Below are 21,323 nucleotides of genomic sequence, written 5' to 3' on the forward strand. Positions count from 1 at the left end.
CTAAAAGTGTTCTGGTTGATAAACACTTATTTAGACTCGCTATGGAGTAGTGCTACTGCAGTAGCAGAGTAACTGGTGAATTAACTTAACCGACACCAATAACCATGTCTTTTTCCTTTCTCCCTTCTACAGAGGACTTGCTCCCGGGAGGATTCCCCAACATAGACATGGGTCCCCAGCTGAAGGTGGTCGAGCGGACCCGGACGGCCACCATGCTCTGTGCTGCCAGCGGCAACCCCGACCCAGAAATCACCTGGTTTAAGGACTTTCTGCCCATAGACCCCAACGCAAGTAACGGGCGAATCAAACAGCTGCGCTCAGGTAATGAAATGGTGTAATCTGTTGCTTAGCTATACCTTCAGCTGCCCTGGTTGCTTTGCTACACATTCAGCTGCCCTGGTTGCTTAGCTGCACCTTCAGCTGCCACGTTTGCTTAGCTATACCTTCAGCTGCCACGGTTGCTTAGCTACACCTTCAGCTGCCCTGGTTGCTTAGCTACACCTTCAGCTGCAACTGGTTGCTTTTTAAATGCAAAAGGGTGAGCAGCCATGAATCCATTTGTGAGTGCTATAGTTTAGCCCTGAAACATTATGATTGATACACGTGACTGGGTGGATGATTTGGGCTTGATTCTGCTCAGAAGATCTGATTGAGGAAAGGTCCCAAAAAATATTCAATGGGTCCCAGAAATTTGGAATAGAGAGAAACAGAGCTTGGTCTAGTTTTCTCCCCCTCAGTACTGTAAGTGTAGGTGTGATCTCGTAGCCCTTGATTAAACCTTAATGAGAGAGACCCAGTGCAGCAAAGTCTAACAATATATATAATTAAAGTGGTCCCAGGCAACAGTGGGTAGATCTTTTGGGTTGACAATGTGTCACCATCAGAAAAATGCAATACATCCTATTTTGATTTGCAGCTGCTAACTCCAAATAAATAGTCTGTCTCAACTGAGTTCTTGCCCTAGATGTGGTCCTTGCGAAGCGCACTCTAAAACGCTCGATTTGTGATAAATATAAGCAAATAGCTGTTTTCTAGGACCTTTGGCTCGTAGGAAGTGAGCAAATTTCAGCTAAAAACATCCACTTGAAATTCACCCCAAGAAATTCCATGGTGGCAACAAAAGGAAAAAGTGTTCACTCATTTAGATGATGTCGTACAACTTTCTGAGCGCTCCGTGTCTTGGTGTTACAGGGGGTTTCTCTGTGGGGGTATCAGGAGCTCATGGAGTGCTTTGGAGATGCTGAGGTTGCGTGTAAAATGCTCTTGACTTCCCTATCTGAGGACAGCAGTCCCCCATGAGGGATTCCTATGAAGCTGAGTTTTTCTTCCAACTATGTAATTAATGTCTAGGGTCTACAGCTGGTTTTAGCACTCGTTCAGCTTCATCCTGTGCTGTGACGACAGGGGGGCTTATTATTATTATTACTCATTGGGCTTTTAAAGGTTGTACGGACAAACATGCATACAGAAACGTGATTAGTCTTGACATATTAGACATATCCTGAGATGTATGAGTGTTTTGCTTGTTGCTGCTGTTATTCATCCGTGAAGCTCAGCGAGTTACAGAGAAAGCTGGTTGGGTTGCTACTGGATCTTCTCCTGCTGAGTAGTCTGATGTCGTACGTGTCTAAACCCCCCTGTTTGCGTCTCTCACCTGTTTCTCTGTTCCACCAATGCCTTTATTTCTTTTGCTGTGCGTCTGCGTTTTTTTACACTCAGAGCGGATTGCCTCACTGTGTCTATCTGTCGTTTGTCTGTCCGACGAGATACTGTTGTCACTGAATGCACGTCATGCAGACATCAACGACCTCTATCTGACCCACAACACAGTTCTCAGGTCATACCAATAACAATAGCAAAATGGAACTAAAACCAAATAACTCATTCTCTAACCTGAAGTTGAACACTATTTAATAATTAAAGTGTTTTTTTTCCTCCAATTTTCTCAACACTTTGGTAAATACCTTGCCCCTGATATGCATCCTAGATGTTTTACCCCTTGGCATTATACACTGAATAAAGCATGTACGTTTTGACAAGTAGCATCCCCAAGTAATAAAGCCAGTATTTTAAATAAATAAGATGTTTTTTTAAATGATCGCAAACTTGCCACAGTTCTACGCACAAGTCAAGAAGGGGTACATGTACTTAATGTTAACCTCTTGCTGCCTGAACGCCTGTGTGAAATAGTACATTTTTGTGTGTAAAATGTCATGTAATAATCACATTCTGGGGTCATAAAAGTCCCACCTGAACAGTGTCATTCCAGCACTCTAGGTGGTACTGCTAGCAGCACCTAAACCCTCAAATTAATTGTTCTGTTTTTCCTTTTTTCTATTTGTTTTTCTGTTCCATTATGATTTTCAGAAGCCTTTGGTAAGTGTCTTACTAAGTCCACAAACATCCCCATTGTCCCTGAAGCAGATGGCATTTTAACTACTTTTAAAATGCATGCCCCACATCCTCTCTCCCACGTCCTTCCTCCCTCTCCTCTTCTCTTTGTCCCTTTCCTACCCTTCCTTTTTTACTTGTATCCTTTCCCGCCCACTATGTGAACCGTCTTTGGCTCCCAGATTCAAGTAGAACGGTGAAACAAGGAGAAGAACCTGAGATGTGTGGTGTGTGTGTTCCACACACCTCTCATCCACTTCTCACCAACAGGAACCAGCCTCTCCAAGCTACGTTCACCATCTGTGTAGACAGTTTCACATGCTGTTGTCTAGAATTGGACAATAAGATGAGTATATTGGTATTAATTAGATTAGTATATTGGTATTAATTAGGTTAGTATACTGGTATTAGTTAGATTAGTATACTGGTATTAGTTAGATTAGTATACTGGTATTAATTAGATTAGTATACTGGTATTAATTAGATGAGTATACTGTATTAATTAGATTAGTATACTGGTATTAATTAGATTAGTATACTGGTATTAATTAGATTAGTATACTGATATGAATTAGATTAGTTACTGGTATTAATTAGATTAGTATGCTGGTATTAATTAGATTAGTATACTGGTATTAATTAGATTAGTATAGTATTAATTAGATTAGTATACTGGTATTAATTATTAGTATAGATATGAATTAGATTAGTATACTGGTATTAATTAGATTAGTATACTGGTATTAGTTAGATTAGTATACTGGTATTAATTAGATTAGTATACTGGTATTAGTTAGATTAGTATATTGGTATTAATTAGATTAGTATACTGGTATTAGTTAGATTAGTATACTGGTATTAATTAGATGAAGGTTACCTAGAAATCTTGTAGTTTATGACCAGACAAATATGACTTTGCCCCACACACACACACACACACACACACACGCACACGCACACGCACACACACACACACACACACACACACACACACACACACACACACACACACACACACACACACACACACACACACACACACACACACACACACACACACAGTGAACCTCTGTTGGCCACACATGAGAAAGCACACAGTCGAGGGCTTCAATGACCCTGAGAATTTGCACAAAAACAAGTCTTCGTTCCATAAAGGCAGGAAGGTGTAGTAGTGACGGGGTGAACTGGAGTTGTTTCCAGACTTTGGGGGGCGCTGCAGGAGAGTTGTGTGGCTGAACCCTCCAGCCCCACATTGTGGCCAGCTCAACCTTCCCTCCTTAGCCAAATGTTTTCTCAAGGAATCTTTTCCTGCTGCCCAATGCTCCCCCACTGTGTAACAAAACTCCAACTCATGTCACATTATGTGTTATGGATCGGGTCTCTACATTTTTGTTCATTTTTTTTTTACCACATTTCCACACTTCAGATTTTATCTGAGGCCTGCTTTTTGATCATATCTGTTATAATTTGGGGCATTGAAAACATTAAAATTCTTGCCTTTAGTTGTCTGTGAGAGAAACAAGTCTTCTTTGCCTCTTTTGTTTTTAAATATGAAGGTCTATTATAGCGATTTTACCTGTGAAGACGGCTAGCTGTTGTTACTGGAGATCCCAGTTTACCAGCAAGCCTCGTTTATGCTGATGAGAAAAAGGCCTGCCGCGCTCGAACCCCCTCAGCTGCCATCATTTCCAGTTGAGCAGCTGAACGCTTATTTTGTTTAATCTCCCCTTTCCAAAAGGAATGGAGCAGACGTGCTCAAGGTTGAATAAATACTTCACAATTGTTTCTCTCTTTGGTGGGGGGGGGGGGTGTCTTTCTTTAGTTTGGTTGAATTTATTTCCTCTACCTAGTATCCCATGCCTCTCCTCTGTTTGTTTGAAGTCTTCATTAGTTTTGGTGTCAGACATCTTTGAGTCAGTCACATGTGGGAACTTACCAAGGTGTGTGAACACCACTCCGGACGCTCCCAGCAGTAACCTTGGAGACTTTAAACGCTGAGGGAAAAATATGGGAAGGTGGTTAAACTTCTTGAGTAGGGGCTTTTCTTTCCCTGTGGTTGGCTGTTACTGTGGTACTTGATTTAACTGCAGGCAGACTTAAGCCGGGGAGGATTGTGGGATTGATCCCTAACGTGGGTGGGGGGACGGCTTTCTCCTACACCCCTTCCTCACAAACACACACCACCATCCCAGGACCATACACCCACGCTGGTGTGTTTACCATGTACACCTCACACCTTAACAATGTGGCTTTTTAGCAACACAAAACATACAAAACACGCAAAAAGTCCTTCATTTGGATGCGACTCGTGTACTGTTGAGCCTCTGGAGACGGTGCTGGTGCTGGCTGGATGGATATGCCAGGTCCATACTGACTGCTGTGCTGATATTTGCGTGTAGAGTCCCCGAGGTGAGCTCCTTTTTGAGGTGTGGAAGAGGACTGACATTTCTCGCCTGTACCCATTGCTCCTGACCCCGGGCCCTCGCTGGTCTTGTCAGCCTGAGCAGATTATCACGAGAGAAGGGAGAGAACAATAAAAAATGGTAGAGAGAGGGAAGGTGGGATACATACATATTCATAAAGAATGAGGTCTTTATTTGGTCTCTTTTTATTATTAGGTTTGGAATATGACCCAAATCTTTCTCAAGATACTGGATGGTTTGGCGCTCCACGTGAGCTGTGTGCATCTATGTACACACACACACACGCTCAGAAAAACACACAGAAGCACTCTGAAATACACGCTCAGAAACACACACACACACACGCTCAGAAACACACACACGCTCAGAAACACACGCTCAGAAACACACACACACACGCTCAGAAACACACAAACACACACACACACACTCATAAACACACACTCAGAAACACACACACACACACACTCAGAAACACACACACACACACTCAGAAAACACACACACACGCTCAGAAACACACACACACACACTCAGAAATACACACACACACACACACACACACACACACGCTCAGAAACACACGCTCAGAAACACGCACACACACGCTCAGAAACACAGAAAACACACACACACACACACTCATAAATGCACACTCAGAAACACACACACACACACACACTCAGAAACACACACACACGCTCAGAAACACACACACACACACAACACACACACACACACACACACACACACACACACACACACACACACACACACACACACACACACACACACACACACACACATGCTCAGAAACACATGTGCATACACCCAGCACAGATACACTGAACATCACAGAGGTCATCCATGGGCCAAGAGTAGAGCAGCAGGAGATGGCCTGATTCAGATGGACAGATGTGTTCTAACATCCAGGGAGCCAGGAGCCCAGAGAGGTCTCCATGGAAACGAGAAGGTCATCCAGACATCCGAGGGGGTCAAACCCTGGCACTTGGCCTACCCCCCCCCCACACACACTCACACACACACACGCACACACGCACACACACACACACACACACACACACACACACACACACACACACACACACACACACACACTCCCTCCATCTCCAACCCAGATGGACCCGGTCTCTGGCCAGATTGGCATAGCCTCTGGACAGCTAGCCGCATCCACAACCATGTAGAAGGATTTCATACACAAGGTTGGGGGCATTATGCAGCGTCAATGACGCCACACTGCTGGCAGAAGGTCTTTGGCCGTGGAGGTACATTTGGGTCACTCCCACATAAGCTGATTAAGCCACAGTTCACCGGAGCTTAAAATCAGAGTTTATGACTTGCGTGTGTATACTGTAATAAGGAAGGTGGATCTGAACCGGTGCTGCACTTGGTGATTTTCATCATCCTTAGTGGTTAAGCTTGACCCGAGCCCTTCAGTGTTCAATTTATGAAGAGTGGCATTGTTAGTCAATTGAGCCCTGAATTTAAGGATTTTTCCTCATTTTCAGAGAATAAAAATAACAGGGCATTCCTTCGCTTAGGCTCTGATAGAAGGATGAAACCTACAATTATTATTTCCCTTCCTGTTCCTTTCCTGTTCCCTTCCTGTTCCTTTCCTGTTCCCTTCCTGTTCTCTTCCTGGTCCTTTCCTGTTCCCTTCCTGTTCCTTTCCTGTTCCCTTCCTGTTCTCTTCCTGGTCCTTTCCTGTTCCCTTCCTGTTCTCTTCCTGGTCCTTTCCTGTTCCCTTCCTGTTCCTTTCCTGTTCCCTTCCTGTTCTCTTCCTGGTCCTTTCCTGTTCCCTTCCTGTTCTCTTCCTGGTCCTTTCCTGTTCCCTTCCTGTTCTCTTCCTGTTCCTTTCCTGTTCCCTTCCTGTTCTCTTCCTGGTCCTTTCCTGTTCCCTTCCTGTTCTCTTCCTGGTCCTTTCCCATTCTCTTTCTGTTCCCTTCCTATTTCTTTTCTTTCATTGTTTTCTATAAATGATCTTCAGGATCCACCCTCTTTAATACTCAGGATCCACAAACCTGCTTTATTAACCTAACCTTAATCTAACCTAACCTTAACCTAACCTAACCCCACCTAACCAAACCTTAACTAGTAACTCCTTACTCCTAACTAATATTCTGACTTCAGAGAACAAATAAACCCACAAGCTTCTTGCTGTCCTTGAACTCCAACTCTAACAACTTAACAGTCCCAAACCCTGATCCCCTTTCTGTGTGATTGGATATGTCTGATATGAGCATTTAAAAAAAGAATGCCATGTGTTGCAGTTTAGCCATGGTATCCATATTTCTAGGGATGTAACATCCTTAGAGATTCAAAAAAACAGTCAAAACAGTCAAGCTCAACATTCACACCTCCCCACTGCTGGCAAAACAAAGAAGCACTCGGAACCCAGAGGAGGAAGAGCAACCCTAGAACAGAATCCATTATAAATCACATCTTCAGTTCCAACATGGCTTACACACTTAGGTTCTCTGCACTGCTATGAAAGACAGGGGTTTGTGTCTGTGATTGTAGCTCCCTATAGTCACAATGGTACACAGGTCAGTGATGTAGAGTCATTCACAACAGGCTGCATTAACCTTTAACCCCTTCTTGCGCTGTGTACCGCGGGCTCGGCACTAAGTAGGGCACCTCCGCTGGGCTGGAGCCTCCCTGGCGGAACTCTCAGGGGGTAGCCCAGGGCAGAGCACTGTCAGTTTGCTATTCCTCCTCATACAGAGAGGGAGGGAGGGAGGGTGAGCAAGAGTGGCACAAAGTAGCGCAAAAGAGGCACAGACAACAGGAGGAGCAGCAGAGAGGCACAGACAATAGGAGGAGAATCAGAGAGGCACAGACAACAGGAGGAGCAGCAGAGAGGCACAAACAACAGGAGGAGCATCAGAGAGGCACAGACAACAGGAGGAGCATCAGAGAGGCACAGACAAGAGGAGGAGCATCAGAGAGGCACAGACAAGAGGAGGAGCATCAGAGAGGCACAGACAACAGGAGGAGCATCAGAGAGGCACAGACAAGAGGAGGAGCATCAGAGAGGCACAGAAAACAGGAGGAGCATCAGAGAGGCAACAACAGGAGGAGCATCAGAGAGGCACAGACAACAGGAGGAGCATCAGAGAGGCACAGACAACAGGAGGAGCACAGCACAGACAACAGGAGGAGCATCAGAGAGGCACAGACAACAGGAGGAGCATCAGAGAGGCACAGACAACGGGAGGAGCATCAGAGAGGCACAGACAACAGGAGGAGCATCAGAGAGGCACAGACAACAGGAGGAGCATCAGAGAGGCACAGACAACAGGAGGAGCATCAGAGAGTCACAGACAAGAGGAGGAGCATCAGAGAGGGCAAGAGTGTGAGAGGGAAAGAAGAGAGCCTGAGTGAAAACGAGAGCAAAATTGTTGAGTAAAATGACATACAATGGCAGAGACTAAGAGGACTAGTGAGAGGGTATGAAAGAAAATGAATAATATACTAGGAGGTTGACCCTCTTCCCACTCAAGTCCCCATTTCAGGGGGACCTAGGTTTGGTAGCAACTCAGGAGAGCCACACTACCCCCCAATTAGGTGCCATCCACATGCCTATTATAGTGCCTCTGGCCAGCCTCTCTGCTACAGAGTCCTGGTAGTCTGGTACCAGGGCTGTCAACTGAGCCTCTCTCCAAGCTCAGATGCTGCTTTGTGTTCCCGCCTTAATATGGCTGAGGATGGGAGAGGAGAGAGGGAGAGTAAGAGAGGAGAGGAGGAGGAGAGAGAAAGGAGAGGGGAGGAGAAGAGAGGGCGAGGAGGAGAGAAGGGGATAAGAGTGTGCCCATCATACCAACCTTCTGTTCCTTTGTGAGACCAGCAGTGGGAGGTCTTTCAAGTCCCAATGAACAAGTTCCGTTGATTAAAAAAACCTCTAAAACACTTTGATCATGACGGCCAATAAGCAAAGAACTGGTTGATTTATAAAAACAAATAACACCTACTAACGTTAATCTTGAACTAAACTGTTGTTTTGTATCTCTTCTTCCAGAGGGTACCCCCATCCGAGGTAAGACTATAACTAACAACACAACTGAACCTTGACCTCTTATCTAACCAGATTGAGTCCGTTCTTATTCAAATGAAGTGACTAAACTGAGCTAGCCTTCTCCAAAACAAATCAAGACTTCGCTATTACCAGCGAACGGTCATCTTTTTGTCCTCTGTGTCCTTGTCTACGTGTGTGTATCTGGTTTTTTTCGTATTTTTTGTTTCATTCCATCCTTGCCGTGCAATTGTTTGTGTGTGCGTGCGTGTGTGTGTGTGTGTGTGTGTGTGTGTGTGTGTGTGTGTGTGTGTGTGTGTGTGTGTGTGTGTGTGTGTGTGTGTGTGTGTGTGTGTGTGTGTTTGTGTGTGTGTGTGCGTGTGTGTGTGTGTGTGTGTGTGTGTGTGTGTTTTGTGTTTGTTTACCTCTTGAATGTGAGAATTACCGGAAAAATTGCAATCTGGTGGAGCGATGGGTGTTTAGCAGGAGGAAAATGGTGGTTGGGGTGTTATTAGGGATGGTAGGGGGTTATGAGGGTGGTTGGGGGAGAAGGATGGTGGTTGGGGGAGAAGGATAGTGGTTGGGGGGAGAAGGATGGTGGTTGGGGGGTTATTAGGGGTGGTTGGGGGGAGAAGGATGGTTGGGGGTTATTAGGGGTGGTTGGGGGAGAAGGATGGTGGTTGGGGGGTTATTAGGGGTGGTTGGGGGAGAAGGATGGTTGGGGGGTTATTAGGGGTGGTTGGGGGAGAAGGATGGTTGGGGGTTATTAGGATGGTTGGGGGAGAAGGATGGTTGGGGGTTATTAGGGGTGGTTGAGGGGAGAAGGATGGTGGTTGAGGGGTTATTAGGGGTGGTTGGGGGAGAAGGATGGTGGTTAGGGGGTTATTAGGGGTGGTTGGGGGAAGGATGGTGGTTGGGGGTTATTAGGGGTGGTTGGGGGAGGATGGTTATTGATGGTTGGGGGGGGTGGTTGGGGGAGAAGGATGGTTGGGGGGTTATTAGGGGTGGTTGGGGGAGAAGGATGGTGGTTGGGGGTTATTAGGGGTGGTTGGGGGAGAAGGATGGTGGTTGGGGGGTTATTAGGGGTGGTTGGGGGAGAATGATGGTTGGGGGTTATTAGGGATGGTTGGGGGAGAAGGATGGTTGGGGGAGAAGGATGGTTGAGGGGGGGGGTTATTAGGGGTGGTTGGGGGGAGAAGGATGGTGGTTGGGGGTAATTAGGGCTGGTTGGGGGGAGAAGGATGGTGGATGGGGATTATTAGGGGTGGTTTAAGGGTGTTTTGGGGTTATTAGGGGTGGTTTGGGGGTTATTTCGGGGTGGGTTGAGGGTTATTATAGATAGTTTAAGGGTGGTTGGGGTTATTCGGGGTGGTTGGTGGTTATTAGGGGTGGTTTGAGGTTATTAGGGATGGTTTAAGGGTGGTCGGGTTATTGGGGGTGGTTTAAGGGTGTTTAGGGGTTATCAGGGGTGGTTTAAGGGTGTTTAGGGGTTATCAGGGGTGGTTTGGGGGTTATTAAGGGTGGTTGGGGTTATTAGAGGTGGTTGTTTGCTTTTGACACTGACATTTCAAATGTTTGGAGATGTTGAAGTGAGTTTTACAGGGGTATTTGTTTTTCTCGCCAGGTTAATGAATGCTCTGTCCGCCCTTATATCCTTTCCCGTTGCTATGACCACATTATGTATGTTAATGTTCAGCCTCTGCTCAACCTCCTAATGAGTCGTGGCAGGAGACACTCCCAGAATGTCATAAAAAACGGGCATAAATTACATTTGATTTCCTTCCCCAGTTGCTGCAGTGTGACGTGGTCTAGAACGGAAATAGGCGATGGGTGTCTCTAAAATGGCTGTGGCCACTGCATTAAACAGCATACAAGATGTATTTTCCAAACCAAATGATAGACTGTAAGGGAGAGGATGTCACAGTTGAATGTAACACAGGAACTTTTTGGGATATAATTGCTACCACGGCGGAATGTTCATCCCATCCGTCTTCTCGATAATCAAGCTTGGGCACAATTGATGCAATTTCTCACCAAGGTTGATATTTTTACTGTATTGTTTTAAAGTAATCTTTCCTGTGTTTGTAATAAAATTGCTTTCTTTACAGGGATAAGCAGGTAGGTAAACATCCCATTTCTCTGTCAGTATTTCACCTCATATTTTGGGGGAATGGGCCAATAGTGGTAGGCAGGAATGGGTGTTCGGGATGTTATTATGACCAACTAGTTGATGTTTTTGTTTGTTTCCTTACTTTTTAGCTCTATAATTCTGAGGTGATGCTCGTATTCAGCGGTTAAATATATTCCTCTGCCATATCTTTTCATTGACATACATGAGAGAACCAATAGACATTAAACAAAATGCAACTACTCCACATTCCATGAAGGAGAAATCCTTGAACCACGCAAACAGAGCCTTACCCGTAAACCAAGAACCATGCCCCCATAAATCAAATTGCGGTGAACAAAAGTGAGCGTGACTTATGAACTTTTTCATTTACATCATGAGATCAGCGATCCACAACGGAGATTTCCCCTCATCACTGGAGTTCTACTGGCAGCTCCACCACAACTGCCTGAGGTGATTTCTAGGGATACAGGTGGTTTGTGGGGATATCAAAGCAAACGGGTGGTGGGAACGAGGCTGAACCAAAAGGAGTGGGAGGAGGGGTGATGGACTGTACCACCTGTTTTTTAGGTTTAAGAAGTGGTGATCTCTGGATGTCAGCTCCACAGAACAGTAATGTCCCTCTGTAAGCCATTTACCCTACCTGAGAAACAGATAATGTGGCACATAGACTGCCTACCTGAGAACTGGCTTGACTCCCTTGAGAACTGGCCTGTAGGAAGGATTTACCTCTTTGTGTATTGAAAGGGTTAAAAAACTGGCCTAGGAAGAAAACTCCAAAACTGTGACCAGTGGACCTGAGAACTGGCCTGTAGGAAGGCAGTGGACTACCTGAGAACTGGCCTGTGGGAAGGCAGGAGAACTGGCCTGTAGGAAGGCAGTCCCTGAGAACTGGCCTGAGAACTGGCCTGTAGGAAAGGAAGGCAGTGACTCCCTACCTGAGAACTGGCCTGTGGAACTGAACTCCCTACCTGAGAACTGGCCTGTAGGAAGGCAGTGAACTCCCTACCTGAGAACTGGCCTGTAGGAAGGCCTGTAGGAACTGGCCTGTAGGAAGGCAGTGGACTCCCTACCTGAGAACTGGCCTGTAGGAAGGCAGTGGACTCCCTACCTGAGAACTGGCCCTACCTGAGAACTGGCCTGTAGGAAGGCAGTGAACTCCCTACCTGAGAACTGGCCTGTAGGAAGGCAGTGAACTCCCTACCTGAGAACTGGCCTGTAGGAAGGCAGTGAACTCCCTACCTGAGAACTGGCCTGTAGGAAGGAACCTGAGAACTGGCCTGTAGGAAGGCAGGAAGAACTGCAGTGGACTCCCTACCTGAGAACTGGCCTGTAGGAAGGCAGTGGACTCCCTACCTGAGAACTGGCCTGTAGGAAGGCAGTGAACTCCCTACCTGAGAACTGGCCCTGGACTCCCTAGAACTGGCCTGTAGGAAGGCAGTGGACTCCCTACCTGAGAACTGGCCTGAACTCCCTACCTGAGAACTGAAGGAAGGCAGTGAACTCCCTACCTGAGAACTGGCCTGTAGGAAGGCAGTGGACTGGACCCTACCTGAGAACTGGCCTGTAGGAAGGCAGTGGACTCCCTACCTGAGAACTGGCCTGTAGGAAGGCAGTGAACTCCCCCTACCTGAGAACTGGCCTGTAGGAAGGCAGTGAACTCCCTACCTGAGAACTGGCCTGAGGAAGGCAGTGAACCCTACCTGAGAACTGGCCTGTAGGAAGGCAGTGGACTCCCCCCTACCTGAGAACTGGCCTGTAGGAAGGCAGTGAACTCCCTACCTGAGAACTGGCCTGTAGGAACTGGCCAGTGAACTCCCTACCTACCTTCATAACAGGTTTGAGAATGAGAGACCTGAGAACTGTGCCTGTAGGAAGGCAGTGGACTCCCTACCTGAGAACTGGCCTGCCAGATGGACTGGGTGACAACATTGGCATCACCTGAGAACTGGCCTGTAGGAAGGCAGGAGTCTACCTGAGAACTGGCCTGGCGTGCTCATGTCCAACGACCTTGTGGTGGTGGTGGAGGCAGTGAACTCCCTACCTGAGAACTGGCCTGTAGGAAGGCATGACTGAGAACTGGCCTGAGGAAGGAGACACCTGAGAATTTGGACAGAACTGGCCTGTCTGAGAACTTGTCCCTACCTGAGAACTGGCCTGAACTTATTCAAAGACTGAGAACTGCCTGTGACTCTACCTGAGAACTGGCCTTAGGAAGGCAGTGAACTCCCTACCTGAGAACTGGCCTGTAGGAAGGCAGTGAACTCCCTACCTGAGAACTGGCCTGTAGGAAGGCAGTGAACTCCCTACCTGAGAACTCTCTTTGGAACTTCTAGGAAGGCAGTCCCTACCTGAGAACTGGCCGTGCTCTCCAACGCTGAGAACTGGTGGTGGAAGGCAGTGAACTTGAGAACTGGCCTGTAGGAAGGCAGTGACTCCCTACCTCACTCACTCCCTCTCATCTGAGAACTCTGTCTCTCTCATCTCTCTCTCTGGATACTCTCTCTCTCTCTCTCTCTCTCGAAAGTACACGTGTCACCGTTCGTAACTCAGTTTGGAAAGCATTTTTTTCCCAGTAGTCTGAATTAGTTGTAAAGTATTTAAAGGTGTGGCTTTAAATGAACAGAGATATGTCTATGAGAAAATTAGGTGAGAGAGGATGTTGAAAAGAGGACAAATAATAAGTGCAGAGTACCAATGAGAAGGATGAGAATTGATCAGAGTAGAAGAGAAAAGGCAGTATGCGAGAATCTCTCTCCTGTTCCACTACCAGGCCTGGACAAGCTCTCCAAGCAGTGTTAAACTACAGCCAGCCATCTTGTTGATCTCCTAAACAAATCAATCAGGGCCTGCCAGCCCGCAATAATTGAATTACCCAAATGGGACTGGAGGGGTTCACATGGCCAAGCCTGCACATAATCGGCAATAGGGTGTGCAGCCTGTGGCCGCGGGCACTTTCTGGAATTAATCATCTTTCTGTGCCAGACCCCTCCACTCCCTTACCCTCCCTCCCTCCCTCCCTCTCTCCCTCTCTCCCTCTCTCTCTCCCTCTCTCCCTCTCTCTCTCCCTCCCTCTCTCCCTCTCTCTCCCCTCTCCTTTGTCATCTCCCTCTCTCCCTCCCCCTCTCCCTCTCTCCCTCTCCTCTCTCTCCCTCTCTCCCTCCTCCTTTGTCATCTCCCTCTCTCCCTCCCCCTCTCCCTCTCTCCTTTGTCATCTCCCTCTCTCCCTCCCCATCTCCCTCTCTCCTTTGTCATCTCCCTCTCTCCCTCCCCCTCTCCCTCTCTCCTTTGTCATCTCCCTCTCTCCTTTGTCATCTCCCTCTCTCCTTTGTCATCTCTTTGTCTCTCCTCTCTCCCTCTCCCCTCTCCCTTTGTCATCTCCTTTGTCATCTCCCTCTCTCCCTCCCCCTCTCCCTCTCTCCTTTGTCATCTCCCTCTCTCTTTTGTCCTAATACACTAGTGTGTGTTTGACTGTCTAAAACCCCCATCACTTCCCCCCATTCCTCTAGTGATGATGTTGTGTGGTGGGGGTGAGGTGAGGTGGTTGTCTGAGGGGAGTTGAGAGAGGCATGTCATGGAAAGGGATGTATTTTTGGATGAGCCAGGCAATTTGGGTATATTTGGGAGTAAGAGCCTCAGGTATTGTAGTAGTATCAATAGAACATAGTTGTGTCTAGGCCCAGAGCATCTCAACACCACTAGTTTCGATTAGCTGTCTCATTTATAACTAGTTCAGCAGTGACAAACTGTTCAATGGTCGACCAATAGATTCTATGACTAATCAGCTATGAACATGGCCCTTTAAATGCATAGTATGGCAAGCACGTCCTTTTCCCGAATGAGATTGAACAAAGTAGACGTGCGCCCCGGAAAACTTTATTACTGTCATTATTGTTGTGCTTGTGACAAGGCTTCACAGCTGGAGAGGGTTCGTGGCGTGCCGCAAATCCTGCTGGAAGTGATCTTTAGTGACGTGTTTCAGGGGCATTTTCCTAGTGTCACTGTAAATTGCTGTTTATCTTAAAAATATATGGCAGGTCTCTATCTGTAAGCCCCCTTTGTGTGGCCATGTGGAGCTTTGTGCACACAGCCACTTGCTGGCATGAGATAGTTTTTATTAGCTTTTATTATTTTGTGTTCTTTTTTTCTGTCTTAAAATGCCAATGGCCATGAACACACTGCCAACTACAGTCTGCCAGGCGGAGTGCAATTATACAAAATACACAGAAAATAGTCATTAAAAACCCAAAGACTAAGGGGAAGGAGGGAAGGGATGGGGTGGTGTGTCAGGGAAGGGAAGGGGGGTGGATAGGAACTGAACATCAAAGACATTTTGTTTGGATTCCAGCATGTTAATAAGAGCTTTAGGCCCTATTGTCTTTAACGACGGTACCCTCAGTTGGCCAGGGACTGCCTGGTCAAAAAGACTGAAATTACCAATGTATTATATTGAAGAAGAGGGGAAAGCATAGAGACGGAGAGTCTTTGTCACAGTGGATTCATGCGAATGGTTTTTGAATAGAAATTAAAACCATTGTATACAATAATGACGTTCTTTGGCACAGGCAGACACAATTTGAACAGACTTACCCAACAGAAAGGAAGTGCATGAAATATATAGCACGAATGCAATGAGAAACCATTGATTAGTTTGACAAGATATTTCCATCTCTGTTCCAGGAAGTGAATTTACAATAAAGTGACTGACAGATGGGGGGAGGGAGAAAAGAGACTTGAAATAGAATCAAGTCGGTATTTTGCCTGCTCTTCTCAGCTTAAGGACTCTGTACTCGTCAGATGTACTTTGAAATAATGGCTGCAAATATGTAATGAAGTCATTGCAGGCTCTAGAACCAGCTGATGGCACCTGGCAAAGAGTCTTACTTAAAGAAGTGAAGCGTAGATAAAACACACTCACTCAGTCGCTCCTCCAACTGACAAACTCAATCCACAGGAGCCCCTCGTTGATTTTAATTAGTGTTTAATTAATTAGACTTTGCTGATTTGTGTAGTCATCTTGAGATTCTCTCACTTTGAATCAGTGAGGTTTTACACGTACAATCAATAATACTAATTGATTGTTTGTGTGTGCTTGGGAAAGGTTAAGAATTCATGTTTTAGTTGGCATCGGTAGCTATTAGGTAGAAAATGATTTTAGTTCAATTCGTTTTGGTATAGGAACTCTCAGAGAAATATAGAAACAAATACAACTGTACTGTGTGGCTCAGCTGGTGCGTTCATCAGTAGGGTTGTGGGATCGATTCCCACGGGGAACCAGTGTGAACATGTATGCGTTCTACTGGAAGTTGCTCTGAATAAGAGCGTCTGCCAAGTGACTGGAATGTCAAGTACATATTTGCTTTTGTTAAAGCACTTCATTGATCAGAGGGGCAGAGATCTATGGTCACAGGAAGAGCATGTATTTCCCTTTGTAATCACCCTATCTGCAGTAGAACCCAGAGGATAACCTTTTGGTTCCAGGTAGAACCCTTTTGTGTTCCATGTAGAAGCCTTTCCACATAGAGTTCTACATGGACCACAAAAGAGTTCTACCTACAACCAAAAAGGGTTCTACCTGGAACCAAAAAGGGTTCTCCTATGGGGACAGCTGCAGAAACCTTTGAACCCTTTTTTCCTAAGAGTTTATGGTTTATTTAACCCAAGTGCTTTATTGAGCCATCAAATAGCTGAAAGATGCCAGAACTGAGGATGCAGAGCTGCTACTGGCAGATGTTTTTCTGGAACTGTCTCTTCCCAGAGTTGGACTTCACATGGTTCTTATTCAACAGCCTCCTTGCTGTTCAACTGAGGAGACCTTTGACCACGCTGCAGCCCACCTGCAGCGCTCTGGCACTCGCTGTGCCAAGCGCACATCAAACAGATCCATGTCAGGTCCACCACCTGCGTTCATGCAGGTAGACGGTTTCAGTTTGCTGGACGTGAGCACCATGCCAGATAGGACTCCCCATTGGGCATGAGATGAGCCAATCTGAGGTGTTGGAGGGAAAGAGAGAGGAGAAGGAAAAATAAAGACGAGAATTCTAAAGTAATCTAGTTTCATAGTCTATTCTTATGCTCTGCACATTATCTGAGCTAGAGATCCTAGGTGGACATTGAAGCAGGCTGTCAGAGTAGAGGAAGTAGTATAACACATAGCTGATTATAGGGACCTGTTTACACCTGAGTGTTAGGGGCACTTTAACGTGTTAGCTTTCTGCGATGATATGTCTGTGGTGTAGTTTCTGGCAAAGGAGCGCAGGCCCAGTGGCGTATTGATGTGCCTTGGCTAAACTCTAACGAGCGCCGGCGCTCTGTTTGCCAGGCAGGGACTGCAATCTGTCAGTGGGCCGAGCCAGGCAGAAACCCTAATGATATCATCGTCATGCGTTAACAAGGAACCATTTGACACCCATAGTTTTACTTCCGTTTTCCTATCCACATTATTCTCCAAACGGTTTACTGTGTTAGATTGAGCCAGTCTCACGCTTCAGTTCCCAATATTAAGACTTGAACATGAACCTGAGCTTTGCATGTCACCTTTCACCTGTCGTGTACTAAGGTTCAAGGTATATCTTTAGTGACTGATCTCACTAGTTAGGGTTCCATCCAATTAGCGACACTTTTTCATGTCAATATTTAACAAATGTGTATACAAAAATATGCACATTATGCCACAAGGTGTTTCCATCAAACTGACTTGTTGCGGATGAATTGCTGTGCGTGATGACATAGAGCACATCAAAACACTTTTTGGGGGCTTAAGTTTCTATGTACCGAATAAAAAGCAGAAGTTCAATGTGTTTTCATCGCATTAACATCTCTACCGATGGTGTAGTGGCATATTTTCTCTATTCCATCCAATAAATATGACCACTGCCCTGGCGAGAGAGGGGCTATTTCGGACACACGCTCACTGCAGGCTTCACTGCTCGTCCGCAGAGATGATGGCAGTGTCGCACTTCGGATTGCAAGTTTACAAACAAAAGGATGCTTCTTTGTTCGAGCATATAAGACTTACAGACTTTCTAATATAAAAGATGAGAAAACCAAAATGTTCCTTATAACTCCTCTAAACCTAATACCTTATAAGTGCAATAAATTAAGCCTATTGTGTGCAGTAAATTCAAGATATCATATGAGTAAGTGCGGGCAAGTGCAGCCAAAAAAGTATACCGCTCCCCCATCTAATCAAGACTCCTCGTAGGCCCGACTTCCTCCCTCAAATAACCTTTCCTCCCCCCGTACCCACCGGCCGCACGGAGGGTATTCATCTCCATGAATGGCTTCACACTAATAAGTCAACTGATAATGCTCTTGTTATTGTATACAAAAACAAATTAGCTTTTTTGGCTTTAACATTCCGGACCCTAATTGTAAAATGCATAATCTATTACCTAAATATTTTATCCAAAAAGATGCTGTGATAAATAATATGGAAAAGAGCAATATCATTTCTATTTGATAATTGCAGCCAAACATCAATCATCATGTCACCAGCATTCAAATTAAACCCTCAATATTTATTAGAAATTTGCATTAAGCTCATCACCGTTCATCATACAACCACCGTGAAGTACAGTACATCATAACTTATTTTATCTGCCTGTCACTTCTACCGAAGTCGTTGCCTCTCCTTGTTCAGGCGGTGCTCGGCAGTCGACGTCACCGGTCTTCTAGCCATCATTGATCCATTTTTCATTTTCCATTGGTTTTGTCTTGTCTTCCTACACACCTGGTTTCAATCCCAATCATTATTTGGTCAGAGATTCTGTCAGAGTCGTGTGTCACGCCCTGGTCAAAATATATTATGTTTATCTTCATTTATTGGGTCAGGCCAGGGTGTGACATGGGTTTATTGTGGTGTGTTTCGTCTTGGGGTTTTGTGGGGTGTATAGCGTAGTCTATGGCTGCCTGAGGCGGTTCTCAATCAGAGTCAGGTGATTATCGTTGTCTCTGATTGGGAACCATATTTAGGCAGCCATATTCTTTTAGTGTTTCTTGGGTGATTGTTCCTGTCTCTGTGTTTAATTTCACCAGATAGGCTGTATAGTTTTTTCACGTTTCCGTCTGTTGTTTTTGTACGTTTCAGTTATTTCATGTCTAGTCATTTTTCATCAATAAACATGAGTAACCACCACGCTGCATTTTGGTCCACTCCTCCTTCAACAGAAGAATGCCAATACATCGTGTGTATAGGTGGCAGGGAAGTCAGGTGCAGGAGAATCAAACTGAGTGTAATGGAGTTATTTAATAGTGATAAACGAAACATCCAAACACTAAATGTAACAATAAACAAAGTGGGTACGAGGACCCGTCACGCACCAATACAAAACAACACTGAATAACAAACAATCTCTGACAAAGACATGAGGGGAAACAGAGGGTTAAATACACAACAGGTAATGAATGGGATTGAAACCAGGTGTGTAGGAAGACAAGACAAAACCAATGGAAAACGAAAAATGGATCAATGAAGGCTAGAAGACCGGTGACGTCGACCACCGAGCACCGCCCGAACAAGGAGAGGGATCGACTTCGGTAGAAGTCGTGACACTGCCTTAATGTTTTTTCCACATCGTAGTGGTAGTAGCCTACAACATAGCATATACTGGCATGAAGTTTACTTCGACATGATGTTTTATTATATCAATATTTGTTAAAGGAATCTCCATTGCAATTGTCACACAATTAATTTTACAGACACAAAAAGATTCCACCACGTCGAACGAACAAATTATCCGTCAACGTTTATCAAAATGTACCCACACTTCCTGTTTCCATCACACATGCTGTGATTTTTAATTGTTTTAATATGTTGTGATTTTTACTTGCATTAACACTGGATGGAAACGTGGTTAATGTTAGCTATTATTTCCGCGGTGGGGCTGCAGCGAGTATAGAGATGCTGTGCAAGCAGAGCACTTCAGGACATGAACTGATGAACCATTTGTCTGAAGATCTGCTAATGACCCCCTACACTCCTTCAGTGAATTCAATGTGTCGATCCACATTCAATCTTAGCCTCTCAGCAGCATGTCTATCACACCTCTGGCACACCTGGGTGTTTGAGGAGAACAACATTTCAGAGTATCCTTTCCATCCACATTTAACAGCAAATGTATACTTTTCACAAATGTAATTATTATAATTTTGTTCATGGGTTAGCGAAGCTAGGGTGGGACACTGCTTGTCACAGCAGTATGCATTAGTATTAGGAGAAACATTTCTATGTATTTAACCCTCTGAGGAATGTATGAGGGATACTTTCCATTAAAAAGGTTTCTTACTCTCTTGCCATTATGGAAGTAGTAATACTGTTATTCCCCTCCCTCTTCTTCTCTCTCTCTCTCTGTCTCCTTGTCTTTGTCGGGTGTTGTCCTTCCCAGGCGCCCTGCAGATTGAGAACAGCGAGGAGACGGACCAGGGGAAGTACGAGTGTGTGGCGTCTAACGTGGAAGGCGTGCGTTACTCATCCCCTGCTAACCTATATGTGCGAGGTAGGGTGCAACAAGGTGCCGGAGGCCAGAAAACCTTCTACTCCGTTGACAAAAAATGGCTGCCAGAGGGAATCTCAGTCTAAGTGCACTACGAAGTCAAATGTTAACAAATGGTGACCAGGGGGGAAATACAAGTCCTTAACTTAAAATAGGGCACTATTGTGTAGAAAAATCTGACTTAGTAATATAATTATTGTGGCATTGATACCAGTATTGTTCCCCGTAAATGTTCATTTAACTCGCTGTGATGGTGGAGAGTGTTGAACTGTATCCTGCCAACTAACCCTCCCCGTTAAAATGTTTAGTTCAAATTGGTATCTTTTACTCTTGATATGCTCCCTCTCTGAAAGCCCCATCTACCCTAAATAGCAAATACAACATAGAAAAGGGATGCTTTTATGACCAGCAAGTACGTGGTCAGTCATTTGTCAAGTATGTGTGTGAAAGTTGTAGTAGGCGTTTAAATGTGTTTGCTGTAAATTACATGTGATGACATTTTCAGGCACAGGAATATGACGGTAAGTCCGATTTTGATTGGGTCACAAAGCCTAGTGCAGACCAATCAAAATGTCAACCCCAGTGTTCCTTTCAGATGGAGAAAAGAGGTTTTGAACTGCAGTAAGATGCCTACAGCACCGCTATAGTAGAAACAATGACTTGTTCTCTACTTGTTCTTCTTTTATCCATTGATAAAATTCCCACATTACTATTTTGGAATTCTGTCTTAAAAATATGTCATTTAAAGGGCTAGGGTTCTGAAATTGTGACGATATGAAGAACAATGAATCTGACGAAACATTTCAGTTTCTTACAAAACAGGCGATGAAGACAAAAGTTACACCCTACCACTA

General features: G+C 45.3%; 1 protein-coding gene across 1 annotated transcript; it reads left to right on the top strand.

The window, feature by feature from the left end:
* The first annotated feature begins 104 nt into the window (after nt 1-104).
* LOC135533071 (receptor-type tyrosine-protein phosphatase S-like) lies at nt 105-21,083 on the top strand. Its single transcript, XM_064960459.1, has 2 exons — nt 105-321; nt 20,362-21,083. The coding sequence occupies exons 1-2, from the start codon at nt 105-107 to the stop codon at nt 20,553-20,555; spliced, it is 411 nt and encodes a 136-aa protein (XP_064816531.1). The 3' UTR covers nt 20,556-21,083.
* Nucleotides 21,084-21,323: the final 240 nt, after the last annotated feature.

The sequence above is a fragment of the Oncorhynchus masou genome, unplaced genomic scaffold, assembly GCF_036934945.1.
Source record: "Oncorhynchus masou masou isolate Uvic2021 unplaced genomic scaffold, UVic_Omas_1.1 unplaced_scaffold_2192, whole genome shotgun sequence".
NCBI lineage: Eukaryota > Metazoa > Chordata > Actinopteri > Salmoniformes > Salmonidae > Oncorhynchus > Oncorhynchus masou.

Bases quoted from the DNA above. Each gene is read 5' to 3' on its own strand.
- LOC135533071 (XM_064960459.1), top strand. From the start codon at position 105: ATGTCTTTTTCCTTTCTCCCTTCTACAGAGGACTTGCTCCCGGGAGGA. The intron at 322-20,361 runs GTAATGAAATGG...TGTCCTTCCCAG, and splicing joins AATCAAACAGCTGCGCTCAG to GCGCCCTGCAGATTGAGAAC.